At 48.7% G+C, this 17,278-nt stretch overlaps 1 protein-coding gene across 4 annotated transcripts; it reads left to right on the top strand.

Annotated features, from left to right (window-relative positions):
* The first annotated feature begins 234 nt into the window (after positions 1-234).
* Positions 235-15,352, top strand: ABCF2 (ATP binding cassette subfamily F member 2). Of its 4 annotated transcripts, none has more exons than XM_008967955.4 (15): positions 235-679; positions 1,342-1,537; positions 2,855-3,067; positions 3,732-3,914; positions 3,997-4,168; positions 5,230-5,325; positions 6,166-6,268; positions 8,677-8,772; positions 8,963-9,082; positions 9,176-9,265; positions 9,635-9,745; positions 11,800-11,862; positions 12,097-12,225; positions 12,757-12,960; positions 13,652-15,352. In XM_008967955.4, exons 2-15 carry the CDS (start codon positions 1,384-1,386, stop codon positions 13,787-13,789), a joined length of 1,872 nt encoding a protein of 623 aa, XP_008966203.1. In that variant the 5' UTR covers positions 235-679; positions 1,342-1,383; the 3' UTR covers positions 13,790-15,352. The 4 variants fall into 4 exon arrangements, with proteins under 4 accessions (XP_008966203.1, XP_063462490.1, XP_034821164.1 ...); XM_008967956.6 differs by having other exon boundaries at positions 669-985; XM_063606420.1 differs by lacking the exon at positions 13,652-15,352 and having other exon boundaries at positions 528-679; positions 9,635-9,758; positions 12,757-12,956.
* Positions 15,353-17,278: the final 1,926 nt, after the last annotated feature.

The following is a 17,278-nucleotide window of genomic DNA, read 5'->3' as shown; positions in this document are numbered from 1 at the left end:
TCCAAAACAACGTCTGGCACCTTCTAAAAGTTTAACAATGAACCAGCCTCTAAAATTAAGGTTTAATGAAACCAAGGCGCTTTCTTTCGTGAAGGAATTCCGTTGGCAACCTCTTCGCAGCGATGCCCCGCTTTCTGGAACCCCTGCCCAGCGCCCCCTTCATTTTAGTCCTCCCCTCACGCTCCCACCTCTCCTCTCCCATTGTTTCGACCTACTCCCGCTGAGGCAAGCTGGGAAGTGTAGTTGCACGCCCTGCTGCCTGAGTCGGTTAGGTAGCTCTAAAAACTCGTAACTCCACAACAGCTCAATGGATTTTCGAGAGGTGGGGTAAAGCCTAGAAGGCTCAGCCGGTTTATCCGACGAGCAATCTGGGATTTGCAGTTTCCAGCGCCCGAAGTGGGCCCGCTAGCAGAGAGCTCTTGGACTCTAATCCCGCCCCCTCCCCGAGCCTCGCGCATCCTGATGGCGTCACGCGGCCCCGCGAGGTCTCTGGGATACATAGTAGTCCTCAAGGCGGGTCTCACTCTTGGCCGCTGCAACTTGAGGACTACACTTCCCAGGAGGCAGCGCGGCGGCGCGCCGAGAACCACCCGAGGCCGTGATTGGCTGGTGAGCCGGCCGCACGCGGAGGATCCTAAGGAGCAGCTCTGTTGCGACAGAGGCCGAGCAGCGAGGCCCAGTGAGTTAGGGGAAGGGGAGCTGTAGGGAGAGGGTCCCCGCCGGTGAGGGGGAAAGAGAATTAGAAGAGGAAGCAGGGACGGGGTTTGGATGGAGGGCTCTGCGAGGGGGAAGATAGGGCTAAGGGAGAGAAGCTGACGGGCGGGGTGGGGGAGGACCCGGGGGTGACGAGCGTGGAGACTCGGAGGGGACTCACGCGGGCGAGGACGAGTGCGTCCCGGCAAGAGGCTGGGCTCGACGGCCGGGTGATGTGGAGAGGGACGATCGAGAAGAGGCCCGAGACGGACGGGAGGAGGAAGCCCGGAAAGTGAGGCGGCTAGCTGAGTGCGGAGCGCCAAGTTGTAGGGAAACCGGAGACGGAGACCTCCGCTGAGGGGCAGAACCTGGTCCCCAGCCGGAGGCCCTGAAAGAAGGAGCGTTTCCAAAATGAGGCAGTCCGTGGGGGACTGGTGCCTGTGGGAAGAGATGTTAAGATTAGAAGAGCCGCTGAGAATCGGCATTGGTTTGAGAGACCCTGACCAAGTTGGAACAGACGAGGCGGGGGCAGGCCAGGGCATCAGAGGCTTGATGTTGATACGAAGATTCCTGAGAGGGATGGAGCAGGGCCCAGGCATTCTTACTAGTAAGTTTAGGGTTTGGGGGTATCTGTTTGCCTTCCTTCAGGCTCCCTGAAACAACAGTAACCTACCCCTGTGGGTCATCATTATGCCCTCCGACCTGGCCAAGAAGAAGGCAGCCAAAAAGAAGGAGGCTGCCAAAGCTCGACAGCGGCCCAGAAAAGGACATGAAGAAAATGGAGATGTTGTCACAGAACCACAGGTGGCAGAGAAGAATGAGGCCAATGGCAGAGAGACCACAGGTGAATTGAGGGAGGGGTGAGTTGGGGATGGTTGCTAAGACTTAATGCATGCCCCAGCCAGAGTTGGAATCTTGATGCTGGGGACAGTGGAGAATGTATCTGGTGTCATGCAACTTTTCATGATGAATCAAATCAGTAGAGTTGGAATTTGTGCCACCCTGTCATTGCGCAAGGAAGCCGAAGACGAGGTTCTCACATACTCAGTGGCAAGCGGATGTGAGAGTTGCTGAGCTGCCTTGCTGCTCTATTAGACTGTGAGGAGGGGGTCAGTTCCCTGCCCCTTTCTCAGTTTGCATTTCTATGCATGGTGACCAATGTGCCAGGTTCTTTGCTACATTATACAGTAGGCTTGTCCTCTCACAGGGGCAGTGGCTCTACCTACAAGAGAGTAACTTATGAGTTGTTTTACGGGGTTTTTCCTGGGAGAGAGCTCCCTTTCTGTTATTTATATTTTGGGAAATATTTATTATTTCTCAAGTGCTAGACATGGTGCTATACACTGAGGCACTACCGTCTTCCCTCCAAAAACTTACCGTCTAGACTGGGAAACATGGCCATATGCGGTAAAGACTATTCCAGGCCCTTGGCAGTCCAATCCCAGCCCTCTTCCCTGCCCCCTGAAAACTCCCTAAACAGCCTTCTGCTCCATCCAGACTATTTATTATCTCTTGCATAGTCACCACATCTCTGTCCTTTCACACACTGAATTATAATACCATCATGTTTTTGCTAGCTACATTTGACATTTCTGTCAAGGCCCAGCTCAAGATAGTGAAGCGTCTCTCAGTCAAACCTGACCACAGTATTTCCATTCTCTATACCCTTTTGCTGTCTTTTAGTGTTACTTACCTTTTTATGTTGTATCTCCTGTTTCTTTGTCTAAATTGTTTCATCTTTGAGTGCAAGGATCCTGTCTTGGGTTTTTTTTATGACTTGCTTCTCAGGTAGACACTAAGTAAATGTTTGAAGAGGAAAGGAGAATTAGTCTGCAAGTTGTAACAGATAGGCGTTCAGAAAAGGGGGAGTTAGAAAGCGATTAGAAAGAGCAATAAAGTCAGGCTGTGGGGAAGTTTTATTCCTGGCCACAGTAGTGGAGGACAGAAGTTATGAGTGATGGGAGTAAGTAAACAGATATGGGAGGACAAAACAAGGGCAAGCAGGGTGTCGGGGCAGCTCTGTGTCATTGTGCACTCTGTAAAGTTTGGGAAACATCTGAGTGCTCAGCAGGATTGGAGCCTGGTCCTTCAGGATGTTTACCTTTGTGGAGAGCCGAGTCTGTCTCACAGCCATCTTCCCAAACTGCTTTTCTATCCGCAGAAGTAGATTTGCTGACCAAGGAGCTAGAGGACTTTGAGATGAAGAAAGCTGCTGCTCGAGCTGTCACTGGCGTCCTGGCCTCTCACCCCAACAGTACTGATGTTCACATTATCAACCTCTCACTCACCTTTCATGGTCAAGAGCTGCTCAGTGACACCAAACTGGAATTAAACTCAGGCCGTCGTTATGGCCTCATTGGTTTAAATGGAATTGGTGAGGCCTTGGAAGGGGCGGTGGGAGGTATCTCTCCTTAGCTCATCTGTCACTCACAAGTATTTATTTAGCATCAACTGTGTTCAGAGCAAAGCATTTAGAATAGGGATGGGAGACCAGATTATGTCCAGGGGAAAGGAACTAGCAACGCAGAGCAGTATGTGTTATGTACAGGTTGAGTATCCCTTATCTGAAATGCTTGGAACCAGAAGTGTTTCGGATCTTGGAATATTTGCATTATACTTACCGGCTGAGCATCCCTAATCCAAAAACCTGAAATTCTCCAGTAAGCATTTCCTTTAAGCATCATGTGAGCACTTAAAAGATTTTGGATTTTGGAGCATTTTGGATTTTCAGATTAGGGTGCGTCCACCCTGTACCACATGAGTAGTTACAGCAGGTGCTGGAGAAGTTGGTCAGGGGCGTGTGAAGCTGTGGTAAGTGAAAAAAGCTTCAGAGAAGGGGTGGGGCAAGAATTGGAGGAAAGTTAGAAAGGAATCCCAAGAATGGGGGCTGGCAAGATTTGAACGAATGAAGGGAAGAAAGGTCCTCAAAAAAAAAAAAAAAATGGATGAGGTCCCAGTTTGACTGGGGTGGAAGAACTAGTGGTGAAGAGGGATACGGGAGTTCACTGTACCAAGCGTCTGCTGCTCTCCTCTCTCAGGAAAGTCCATGCTGCTCTCTGCTATTGGGAAGCGTGAAGTGCCCATCCCTGAGCACATCGACATCTACCATCTGACTCGAGAGATGCCCCCTAGTGACAAGACACCCTTGCATTGTGTGATGGAAGTCGACACAGAGCGGGCCATGCTGGAGAAAGAGGCAGAGCGGCTGGCTCATGAGGATGGTAGGGCTCCAGACCTGGGCATAGGGGTGGGCATCCTCCCAGAAAGGCCCCCAGGAGCCTCATGGCCATACACTGTCCACAGCGGAGTGTGAGAAGCTCATGGAGCTCTACGAGCGCCTGGAGGAGCTGGATGCCGACAAGGCAGAGATGAGGGCCTCGCGGATCTTGCATGGACTGGGTTTCACACCTGCCATGCAGCGCAAGAAGCTAAAAGACTTCAGTGGGGGCTGGAGGATGAGGGTTGCCCTTGCCAGGTGAGTCCCTCCCTCCTTCCCTACCCCCACAACTCCCCCATCTCTCCAGTGTTTAGTGTTCACTCCAGTGGAACTGTTTGGAACAGGAGTCAGCGGTAAGTGTCAAATGAGACATGGACATCTGCAGTGTGGAGGGGGTTGTTGTGTATGGGCTAGAGAGAGAGCTTCCTGGCTGAAGTGGTAGAGTGACTCAGTTTTCTATTGGATTCTTAGCACCCAGCACAGAGTTTAGAGATCCTAGGGGTAGTCCTAGGTAAAACGGTGGAGTAGGTCTGTTTCTGTCCTCCCACCGGGATTCCCTTTCCACCCTTTTTGTACTCTGGTCCTGCTAATTCCAGCTGTAAAGATAAAATGTTAGACGGCTATTATGATAGCTGTCGTTCTTATTCTCTTGTGGCCTGGACTCAAAGTGAGTTTCCATAGACCAGCATTCCCCCAATAATCCCCCCAGAGTCACTAAACAGGTAATTCCTTGCCCCATCATTCTCTGTGAAGGGAATTTATAAGACTTGATATACTTCTCTAGAAAGTTGCCTGCATGTGCCTTAGAGTATAAGCACAGTGGTTCCACATGCTAGCAAGGATTAGCTGCCTCCGGTTCACCCAAGGAGCTTTTAAAAACACAGATTTCTGGTTTGGGAACCAGAGCTTTAGAGTCTATCCCTTGCTAGACTCTGGCCACCCCACGAGATAGGTCCATCTTCAGACCTTCAGATAGGTCTAATTTGTTTTAGCAGTTTATTTCCTCTGTATTTTTTTGTCTTCTCCGTAGTCTCCAACTTCAGTGCACAAGGCTCATAAACTCATAAAGACTTCTACAGCCTTGCCTCGAACTGTCCTTATATGCTTCTGAGCCCCGTATTCTACTCTTTAATCTCTTCTCTTCGACTCTTGTTTCTGTCCTGCTTCTCCTTTTCCCTCTGAGGTATAGAGCCTAAAATTGATTTCAAGACTCAAGCCAGGAGCCTACTCAGAATTGCATGTAGCAGGCAAGTTTGTCCCGTCCTGTGTCACATCCATTATAATTCCGAGGTGCTTCTGTCTCCTTTACCGTCCTTCAGAGCCCTCTTTATTCGGCCCTTCATGCTGCTCCTGGATGAGCCTACCAACCACCTGGACCTAGATGCTTGCGTGTGGTTGGAAGAAGAACTAAAAACGTAAGAGGGTGGAATGGGGGATGTGAGTGGGCAGGTCCCAAAGGGGGAATCTAGAAAATGGATGCCCAGAAACTGCACTGATGTTAGAGCGGTGAGAAAGGAACTGAAGGAAGGACAGAGTTCACTTTCTTGGACAAGCAGTGAGCACCTTTAGGGCTGTTTAAGGCTGGCCTTTTCTTTTGATTGTTTTTCTTTAGTTTGAAATTTATGAGCTTTTTTTTTTTAAAAAAAAATCCTTGTTGGTTTTGTCCGTATTTCAAATTCAAGATCTTAATTAAAGATTTTTTTTTTCTTAATTGTATAAAGCTAAAAAGAGGTCTTCCATCTAAGATCATGATGCAGTGACAAAGGAGAATATAGCCAATATGGTCATGGTCCTACAGCTAAAGAACTGAATAAGCTGGAATATTGTACCAATTTTAAAAGAAGGCTTTTAGTGGTACAGTGACTTAGTACCTTCTTTCAAAAAGTAAAGCATTTTGTTTTTTATTGTGTCTGTACCAGTTCTTCCCACCCACAGTTTTGGATACATTCGTGGGTGTATTTGTGTACATACACGTTTCTGTTTACTATCACTGTTACTACCGTCTCCATCCCATTCTGTTGAAAATTAGAACAGAAGATTGAGGAAACTCAGGCTGTCTCGCCACACTGAAAGGCGTCCAAATACCCTTACAGTTAGATTGTCCAGTGGTGGCTTAGGTGCTTGCTAACAGCCAGGAATTGGACAACACATCTAAAAGGTGCTTAGGGGTGAGGATGGGCCTGACTTTCAGTTCACCTGTTGTCAGCTAGCTCCCATGGTTGAGCTCTTCACTAATTGGTTCTTTGGCTTTACAGTTTTAAGCGCATCTTGGTCCTCGTCTCCCATTCCCAGGATTTTCTGAATGGTGTCTGTACCAATATCATTCACATGCACAACAAGAAACTGAAGTATTATACGGTGAGTGGGCCTCGGCTTCTGGTAATCTCTGTGCATACCAATTCTCTGAAATTCTCTTTAAAAAAAAAAAAAAAAAAAAAAAGGCTGGTGTGGTGGCTCATGCCTATAATCCCAGCACTTTGGGAGGCCGAGGTGGGTGGGTCACTTGAGGTCAGGAGTTCGAGACCAGCCTGGCCAATATGGTGAAACCCTGTCTCTACTAAAAATACAAAAAAATTAGCCAGGCGTGGTGGCAGGTGCCTGTAGTCCCAGCTACTTGGGAAGCTGAGGCAGGAGAATCACTTGAACCCTGGAGGCGGAGGTTGCAGTGAGCTGAGATCACACCACTGCACTCCAGCCTGGGTGACAGAGCAAGACTCCATCTCAAAAAAAAAAAAAAGCAGACCTACCTATTAGCTCCTTTCTACCTATTGCTATAAAAAGATATGGACAAGGAGTCCTACCACCTGTTTTATTTTAATCCCAAAGTCATTGCTTTCAGGCCATAGGCCATGGATTGGCAGCCTGTGCACACAAGGTGTATGTTTGCCTTGTGGCAAAGAAGTTGACTTTTCACGGTGACCAGGCAGGCCCTGCTCTCATCTGCCTTGCCTCTTTTTTTCTGGAAACAGAATCTCATTCCGTCACCCAGGCTGGCATGATCTCAGCTCACTGCAACCTCTACTTCCTGAATTCAAGCGATTCTTGTACCTCAGCCTTCTGAGTAGCTGGGACTACAGGCATGCACTACCATGTCTGGCTAGTTTTTGTATATTTAGTAGAGACAGGATTTTGCCATGTTGGCCAGGCTGGTCTTGAACTCTTGACTTCAGGTGATCTGCCCGCCTCAGCCTCCCAAAGTGCTGGGATAACAGGCATGAGCCACCACACGAGGCCTCCCTCTGCCTTCTTGAATGCCTTCTTAACTCTGCTTCACTGGAGTCTACACATTTACCCCACCTCCCATGACCACAGGAGAATGGGGGTCAGGATCTCAATAGCCCACTGTTGTGCCTTGCCTTTTCATTTTATATTTCAAAAAGCATGTAAGAAACTAACGATTGATGTCCTCTTCATTCATAGTCATAGGAGTATTAGTTTTTAATATAGCCTTCCAGAAACTTCATGTATACTTGCACACATTTGTAGAAAATGTCATGTATACGTAATCTTTTTCTTTTTATACAATTGCAGCTTTTTTTTTTTTTTTTTTTTTTTGAGATGGAGTCTTGCTCCGTCACCAGACTGGAGTGCAGTGGCGCGATCTGGGCTCACTGCAACCTCCACCTCCCAGGTTCAAGGGACTCTCCTGCCTCGGCTTCCTGAGTAGCTGGGACTACAGGCGCGTGCCACCACACCCAGCTAATTTTTGTATTTTTAGTAGAGATGGGGTTTCACCATATTGGCCAGGATGGTCTCCCTCTCTTGACCTCATGATCCGCCTGCCTCGGCCTCCCAAAGTGCTGGGATTACAGGCATGAGCCACCGCACCCGGCCTCTCTTTTCTCGAGATGGGGTCTGTCTCTGTCACCCAGGCTGGAGTCCAGTGGCGTGATATTGGCTCACTGCAGCTTCTGCCTCCCAGGTTCAAGCGATCCTCCCACCTCACCCTCCCAAGTAGCTGAGACCACAGGCACATGCCACCATACCCAGCTAATTTTTATATTTTTAGTAGAGACGGGGTTTCACCATGTTGGCTAGGCTGCTCTCAAACTCCTGGCCTCAAGTGATCCACCCACCTCAGCCTCCCAAAGTGCTGGGATTACAGGTGTGAGCCACTGCACCTGGCCACAGTTACAATTTTAATAATCATTCTGTAGGTTGCTTTTTAAAATTTAGTATATTTTGGACTGCTTTCCATGTGAGTATATATAAATCAACCACAATCTTTTCAGTGACCGCACAGTATTTCGTTATGTGTTTATCCTGTAACTTGTTAGGCCCTTTCTGATGGATATTTAGCTTGAGTCCAGTTTTTGTTTGCAGATAGAAACCATGGTAGTCCACTTATGCAGGGTTTGTCAGCTTCTAAATCTGAATGGTCTGTTTTCCCCTCTGGAGACAGCTCTTGTAGTCTTTTGTGGGGCTTCAGCCTCTAGGAGGTGGTATTGGAAGGCTCTGAGCCTCGTGACGTCTGTATGACCATGATTTTCAGGACTATTCCCAGTGCCACAGGTGTCTTTCTAGCTAACCTAAGGATTTGTGCTGGAGCCTGGCCCTGGCTGGGCTGAGCGAGGGGCATAGAATTGAAAAGACTCCGATTTGATGTTAGGATATGCTTCTGTAATGCACGTCCTCTCTTCTTACTGCACAACCTTAGAGCCAGGGCCAAGTTAGTGCCATCCCTCATCCCCCTAAACTCTGAGTGAGAATCCAGGATTGAAACCCAGGTTAAAGCTGCCCGCCTTACCTGGCACATTTCCATGCAGGGTAATTATGATCAGTACGTGAAGACGCGGCTAGAGCTGGAGGAGAACCAGATGAAGAGGTTTCACTGGGAGCAAGATCAGATTGCACACATGAAGGTAGGGAGACTGCAGAGTCAGGCTCATGGCCTCCTGTCTGAAAGAAGCAGGGGGCTCGGACGAGGGCATTTCGAGAAGCGGTAGTGATGGAGGAGGTCGGGAAGAAGTTACGATCACCATTTTTACCCTGGATTGAAGATGAATTGTTGAGCGCCTGCACATACTCCAAGCTCTCTTTGGTCTTTTTTAGAACTACATTGCGAGGTTTGGTCATGGCAGTGCCAAGCTGGCCCGGCAGGCCCAGAGCAAGGAGAAGACGCTACAGAAAATGATGGCATCAGGACTGACAGAGAGGGTCGTGAGCGATAAGGTGGGGTGTGATTGGGTGGGGTGTGATTGGGTGGCCTAAGGTGAGGTGGATAAGAAAGGAGCCAACTTGATAAATGCCCTCTTTTCTTCCTAGACACTGTCATTTTATTTCCCACCATGTGGCAAGATCCCTCCGCCTGTCATTATGGTGCAAAATGTGAGCTTCAAGTATACAAAAGATGGGGTAAGTTCAGGGCAGGGCATGGGTGGCTGGGGTGTATCTTAGGGTGAGTGGCAGCTCATGGGAGTTGCTCCTGTTCTGTGCTGACCACACCTGCTAGCCCACGTGCTCTGGGGGATTTTCAGGTGTGGCAGCTGGGGTGCCTCATCCAAGGCTGCTAGCGGGCCCTTCTTCGTGTATATGGAAAGAAGACTACTCAGCTGGGTTGGTGGGCGGAGGCAGTGGGTGAGACGGGGTCTGCTATGAGTGCTTCCTCCCGCTACTCTCCCTTCCTCCTCTCTTGGTGACTGGGAATTCAGCGGGCTTGGTCTGCTGGTCATAGCAGATCTGTATTCTAGCCTTGTGTCCACATCTCTCTCATCCCCACCTCAGCCTTGCATCTACAATAATCTAGAATTTGGAATTGACCTTGACACACGAGTGGCTCTGGTAGGGCCCAATGGAGCAGGGAAGTCAACTCTTCTGAAGCTGCTAACTGGAGAGGTACGGTGCCAAGGTGGGCGTGGATCCCTCTAAGATTAGGCCTTGCAATGGCTAAGGAAGAGGGGAGTGATGCAGGGGCTACTACTTTGGGAGGGCCTGAGTACCCTGGTGGTGAGTGAGCCATCTGGAGGGGTGGAGCAGCAGACAGGAGAGGGGGAATGTCTGGTTGGACAGTGCTGAGGCTGGGGGCTGTTTTACTGGGACAGGGATAGGTAGGGAGGAGTCTTAGAGTGTGTGTGTGAATACATGTATGTGTTTAAGCACGTTTCTATTTTCTTTTTTCTTTCTTTTTTTTTTTTGAGGCGGAGTCTCGCTCTGTTGCCCAGGCTGGAGTGCAATGGTGCGATCTCAGCTCACTGCAACCTTCATCCCCCGAGTTCAAGCAATTCTCCTGCCTCAGCCTCCCAAGTAGCTGGGATTACAGGCACACGCCACAGCTAATTTTTTTGTGTTTTAGTAGAGATGGGGTTTCACCATGTTCATTAGGCTGGTCTTGAACTCCTGACCTCATGATCTGCCCACCTCGGCCTCCCAAAGTGCTGGGATTACAGGCGTGAGCCACCGCGCCTGGCTCATGTTTCTATTTTCAATCAGAGCATTTAGAATATAGGAACATCTGTGCATTTAGGGATGCTGCAGGTTCTCAAGTAATGTCATTTCATTAATATTGATGAAAAATAGAAATGATTCCCAGCCGGGGCCACCTTCTTTGTGGAGTTTGCACTTTCTCTTTAACGTCTACATGGGTTTTCTCTGGTACTTCAGTTTCTTCCCACATTCCAAAGCTGCACCTGTCAGGTTACTTGGAACGTCTCAGTGGTTCCAGTCTGAATGAGTGTGGGTGTGTGAGTGCATCCTATAATGGAACGGTGTCCTCTTCAGGGCTGGTTCTTGCCTTGTTCCCTGGGTTGTGGGATGGGCTCCGGCCGCCCATGATCCTAAACTTGAATAAGCAGGTTGGAAAATGATAGAATGAATGAATATAAAATATTGTAAAAGAAAAATTCATAAAGTTTATGATAACCATACAAATGCAGTCAGCAAACCAGCCACATTCGTGATTATTTTTGAACTGTGTGGTGGTAGGAGGTGCTCCTCACAGTTTTCCCTTTGCAAACATTTATTCCTTGGTTTAACCCACCACTCTTACAATTGCCATCACTCACTGATTCACCAAAAATTGGGTAAATATCTTACCTTGTTTTTATTAATCTTTCTTAAGTGTATGTATAGCTCACATGTATTTTGATGTTGAATATTAGAAGTGACTGGGTTTTTTGGCCAGGTGCCGTGGCTCACACCTGTAATCCCAGTGCTTTGGGAGGCCGAGGCAGGCAGATCACTTGAGATCAGGAGTGTGAGACCAGCCTAGCCACATGGTGAAACCCCCTCTCTACTAAAAATGCAAAAAAATTAGCAAGGTGTGGTGGCGGGTGTCTGTAATCCCAGCTACTCCAGAATCTCTTGAGCCTGGGACGGAGAGGTTGCAGTTAGTCAAGATCTCGCACTCCAGCCTGGGCAACAGAGCGAGACTCCCTCTTAAAAAAAAGAATCTTTGGATCTTTATTTAGAAGTTTGGTGATCTTTTTTTGTGACCAAAAATGCTGCAGGAACCTAATTCTGGTTTATATCAGTTAGCCTGTGGCAAAATTAGTTTTGTTATATGTTGTTTCGCTTAAAGTGAAACTTTAAAATAGGTTCTGTTTCTAAGAACCTATCGATGACAGTGACAACTTTGAGGACTTAGCTGTTTTTAATTTTAGAAAATGTATGTTGCACCTACACCCAAGTCCTTTGTTATACAGCATAGTGCATTCAGTAGACATTTCATAACTACTTAAATTGTATCTTTGCCTCTTGAGAACATCTGCTTCAGTACATCTTCCTACATATTTTTAGAGTGGCCAGAATAGCAGTGTGCGAGTTGGTGACATATTCTTTTTAGGAAGTTGAGTCTTGTTCAGTGTGAACATGTGTTTGTTTGCCTGCTCTGCCTGTGTTTCTAACTGGGCTTCCTTTGTTTCATGCTTACGTTTCTACTTTTTTCTTCCTAGCTACTACCCACAGATGGCATGATCCGAAAACACTCTCATGTCAAGATAGGGCGTTACCATCAGGTACAGGCCTGGGGTTGGGATCCGGGGAATTACCCAGGGTATAGGAAGGGGCTGTATCTGGCTGAGTTCCAGCCAGCCGCCCCCACCCCCTGGCAGGAATTCCAGCCTAGGTGGCTCCTACCTGCTTCTTGAACCCAGAACAGGTGCCTGGAATAGAAATAGGAAGTTACCTAGTAGGGTTTATTTTGAAGCGGGATGGCAGTCACACCCGGGTGGCTTCCATTTTTCCTGTAGCATTTACAAGAGCAGCTGGACTTAGATCTCTCGCCTTTGGAGTACATGATGAAGTGCTACCCAGAGATCAAGGAGAAGGAAGAAATGAGGAAGATCATTGGGCGATACGGTCTCACTGGGAAACAACAGGTCAGTAAAGGAGGGTGTGGTGAGGATGCCAGATAGCTGGCAGACTGTGGCTGGGTGGGTCAGGGGATACTGTCCTGGCAGCCTGGGTTTGGAAGCTGTCCAAACCAGAGTCTCCTCCATTTGATTCCCCTAAGAACCTACTACCTTTTCTTTACTCTAGGTTGTTATGTAATGGAGCATTTTGAGGGGGCAAGGATAGCGTGCCAGTCTCTGACATGCCCTTGTGCCATAGTGCTTGAGGGCAAAGGAACGTGTAATCTAGAAAACAAATTTCTGGATTCAGATCTGGAAGGATCCAATTCATTAAGATTTAATTGCCAAGAGAGCGAGAGGTGTGGGCTTAGTAATGGCAAGGGCTTCAGGTTTCCGGATGAGTCTCTTTCAGGCCTCAAGAGACTAGTGGGTCTCTCTGAGCCTCACTTTTTATAAATGGCGATGCTAATGGAGGAGCAGGGAGAAATGAGGGAGAGATGAGCTGTGCTGTTTGGCGGGGATAATGCCAAGTTATATGTAGGTCACGGTTCTACTCAGGTGAGCCCAATCCGGAACTTGTCAGACGGGCAGAAGTGCCGAGTGTGTCTGGCCTGGCTGGCCTGGCAGAACCCCCACATGCTCTTCCTGGATGAACCCACCAATCACCTGGATATCGAGACCATCGACGCCCTGGCAGATGCCATCAATGAGTTTGAGGGTGGTATGATGCTGGTCAGCCATGACTTCAGACTCATTCAGCAGGTGAGGCCCTGGCCAGGGGGTGAGGCACAGCAGAGAGCTTCTAGGGGGTTGGGTAGGGTAGTCATGGCATGTGGAGGGTGCATAATACCCGCCTACTGAATTAAGAGAAGGGGCTCAGAGTGTAGACACAGGTGGTGAGGACCAGTTCTTATGCCTCTTTGGGGCTACTTAGAAAGCCTTAACTGAAACACTTCATTTCTTCAGTAGCTATCTGGAGATGTCAACCAACTTAGCATTTTGGGCCCAAATGGGAAAGAGAGTTGGGTAGAAAACAGGGTGCTTTTACTACTGTCCCAAGATTCTTCAGTCCAAAAATAGTATTCTAAGGAGGATTTTGATTAGACAGCTACCACAGTCATTTGAGAAAAAGTTGTTGTTCATTCCTCTGAAGCTCTGGGGAAGATGAGAGGTGGAGAAAAGAAGGCTGAGAGTGAAGCCTCTGAATAGATCTAGGCCCTGCCAGGGAGCTGACAATAGGAGTGACACAGCAGTTCCTGGCTTGGAAGGCTCCAAACCTGATGATGGTACCCTTGGGTTAGAACATCCCAAATAACTTAGAAGTAGTGAGACAGTGAGTTGGATATGGGTTTGGGGGGCGGAGTTTTCTTCCTAGATGCCCCTCAGGACAGTCTGCTGGGCAGAGGCAGGGACAGTGACTAGCCCAGGATTAAGTCCAGGTTTTGCTTTCTAGGTTGCACAGGAAATTTGGGTCTGTGAGAAGCAGACAATCACCAAGTGGCCTGGAGACATCCTGGCTTACAAGGAGCACCTCAAGTCCAAGCTGGTGGATGAGGAGCCCCAGCTCACCAAGAGGACCCACAACGTGTGAGCCCTCTACCTGGGTTCAGGTCAGGAGCTCCATCTGGGAACTAACAGCTGCTAACCTGACCAGCCGCTCAGGACAGGACCCTGGGGCTACACTCCTGCATTGCTGCAATACTGCTCCCCCAGCCTCTCCCCTGCCCCTCAACCTGCCTTAGCTGCACTCTCTTACCTACAGCTGGACAGTACCTGTCTGTTTCCTGTCCTCCTTCCAGTTACATCTGTCCATGTCTGGACTCGGCTGGCCGTTCCCTCCAGCCCCTTGCTGGTTATCTTACTCTGAGTGTGATGCAGTCAGAGGCACCTGCGGGTTAGCCCAAGGGCCCAAGCCCTGGATTTGGCCCGCGGAGGAGCTTAGGATCCTCGTTTTCTGGGTTTTGGTGATGTTGGAGGAGTACCCCCAGCCCACCGCCCCGATTCCTTTTTGCTTCTGGTTTGGAGCTCCGGACCAGGACCTTCATCCTGGTCAGTTTTTAAATAATTATTTAGCAGTGTAACTTTTAGACCTGCGTGACATCTACAAAACGCCCAATAAAGAAAGAGGAAGCCACGGTCCCTACCTTCCTTCTCGGGTCTCTGGGGCCTTCTCCTCCCTGCAGTGCCAACATGCACTGCCAACAGCAGGAGCTGGATCCAGCGTCAGTGTGTTGATGGGAACTGAAGACTAGTCCATAGGAGCTGGAAGAACTTTCTCCCTTTACTTCTGATTTGAAATTGTACCTTTTCTCAGGCCTGTGATTCACAGACTTTAACATGAATCAGAATCACCTGGAGGGCTCATGCGATCAGATTGCCAGATCTCGCCTCAGCGTTTCTGGTTCAATAGGTTTTGGGGGAGACCAAGAACGTTAACATTTCTAGCAAGTTTCCAGGTGATGCTGTTGTTGCTGGTCTAGAGACTATTTTGAGAACCACTGTCCAGGAGCGTGGTTTTCTGATTGTGACCTGAGGTTCTGCTCCAACTGCACAGCAGTTGGGCTGCTTGTTAAAAATGCAGGCCAGGTGCGGTGGCTCACACCTGTAATCCCAGCGCTTTGGGAGGCTGAGGCAGGTGGATCACTTGAGCTCAGGAGTTCAAGACCAGCTTGGGAAACATGGCAAAACCCGTCTTTATGCGCCTGGAATCCCACCTGCTCAGGTGGCTAGGGTGGATGGATCGCTTGAGCCCAGGAGATGGAGGTTGCAGTGAGCTGAGATTGCACCACTGCATTCCAGCCTGGATGACAGAGCAAAACCCTGTCTCAAAAAAATGCAGACTGGCCAGGCACAGTGGCTCACACCTGTAATCCGACTGTAAGCTCATCACCTTGGGAGGCCAATGTAGGAGGATCAATTGAGCCCAGAAGTTCAAGACCAGCCTGGGCAAAGTAGAGAGACCCCTTCTCTACAAATAATAAAATGAACCGGGCATGGTAGCATGTGCCTGCGGTCCCAGCTGCTCTGGAAAGAGGAGGCTCACTTGAGCCCAGGAGGTTGAGGCTGCAGTGAGCAGAGCGTGCCGCTACACTCCAGCCTGATGACAGACCGAGACACTGTCTCAAAAAAATAAAAAAATTCAGATTGCTGAGCATCAGACCTATTGATTAATCGCATTTGGTAGAATGAGAGAGGTGCAGAGATGGCCAGGAGTTTGCATTTTCACACCAACGTCTGTGAACCTCTCTTCCTATTGGGATACAGGAAATTTTGTATTTTTACCTGTCCACAGCCATAGTTATCATCACTGTTGAATTCACTTCCAGCCCAGGGCTCTGCATACCTTATCTGGGTCTTTTGAACTTCAATAGCATTTCACCAGTGGCCATCCTTCCTGGTGTGGATTCATCACTCTGCCTCTGAAATCAGCCATCCCTATGGGAAGACACAGCCATGATTTTTCAGTATTCATAATACAGCCAGGACTGGTGGGAGCAACTGTCCCAGATGGTGTTTAAACCCCTTAGGAGCTCATGATCTTGTTGGAAAGCCAGTAAGACAGAACCATACAGGACACAAATTAGATGCTAAATTGTGATTTAGATAGGAGACAGAAGTATTCAAAAAGGAGGGAAATTTCTTGTGAGTAGCTACCCAGAAAGGTGGAATTGGTGTGCTCTCACTTGAAAAATGAGTAGGATCTTCTCAGATGGCCACAAAGTCCAGGAGCTGCCCTGGGCAACAGGGACAGGAGCCTCCTGTGAGACACTGCAGCTGAGACAGACGGGAGTCCTCTGACCCCAGAGGGTACTGGCTTGACTGCTTTATGCCTTAAGTGGGGCCTGGAGCAAAATGGCCCAGGTTAGTCTGTCCTGAGAGTCCAGAGCCTTGGTTCAGGGGAGAATGGCATCTGGAGAGTGGGCTGCTGGGATAATGGAGACAGTGAGGGACAGAGCCCCTGATACTTAAGGAAGTGCTGGATATTGCTAAGAATTCAGGTAGTCTCGGGATCTCCAGAGTCTCCATGCTAGGACAGGAGATCTTCAGAACCTGGAGGAATGGAAATAGTCTAGTCAGCTTATTTGTCGAGAAAAATGTCAACCTTGGTAATTTAAATAATGCTTTAAAAGTCCACAAAATACATATTTCTAAAATTAGCAGTGCCTTGTTTTGGATTGAGAAGTGGCCTGTTAATTCTCTTAAACCTTAGCCCGTAGGATGTGGCCAGCCGTTCAGAGCTGGGTGGAGAGGTAAGTTGATGGAGGGGTTGCAAGCTTTAACACAGCCAGCAGGTGATGCTGGTCTTTGGAACCCTTCTCCCACCTCTCAATTTGTAACATCCTCTTTCCCCCCAAGCCCCTATACCTTTCATATTGCTCCAGGTTTCTTTAATCACAGCGTTCGAGGGCCTGAAGTATTTGTTCCCCCATAGGTGCTAAGTGAGACAATTGACTTTCTCCATTTTGCAGTGGGCTTTTCTTCCCTTTACTGCTAACTCCCAAGACCCCCACGTCTGCTTTTCTGGTGGAGCTTCTCACCTCCTCCAGTGGTCTTCCTCCCTGTCAGCCTCTTCACCACCTGGGGAGCTCCTGCTATCTGCATCTAGTCCAGGCTCAGGCGTTTTGCTCATCTTCTGCCTTCAGTCCAAGCCTCATTATACACCGCTCACACTGGTTCCACTCTACCTTTCACACCGTTTCTTTCTCTCATTCTTCCCAATTAAAGGATACATCCTACAAGGATACATCCTACAATGGGTATATGAAGGATACCCTTCATATACCCATTTGTACCAAGAAGCGGCCTCTAGCTACTCAAGCCCTCCTCACCATGGGTACCACCACTTTTAGCCCCTTCACCCTTCTCTGGTGGTTTGATGTGAACCAGTCTTGTCTCTTCAGCTCCACTGGGGCCCAGTGGGGGAGGGAGCTTGCATTCCTTCTGGAGTCTCCAGCACTCTGAGCTGTGCTGGCACCTGTGTGCTCCGTGATTACAGGCTGGTGGGCTGGAGTTGCCTGAACTTTTAACAAGTGTGTAAATACACTGGGAGATGGTTGGGTGGGGGAGGGGACCTGGTGAA

Source organism: Pan paniscus, chromosome 6 (genome assembly GCF_029289425.2).
Source record: "Pan paniscus chromosome 6, NHGRI_mPanPan1-v2.0_pri, whole genome shotgun sequence".
Classification (NCBI taxonomy): domain Eukaryota; kingdom Metazoa; phylum Chordata; class Mammalia; order Primates; family Hominidae; genus Pan; species Pan paniscus.
Note: the sequence above shows the minus strand (reverse complement) of the source record. Positions and strands in the feature narration are given on the sequence as shown.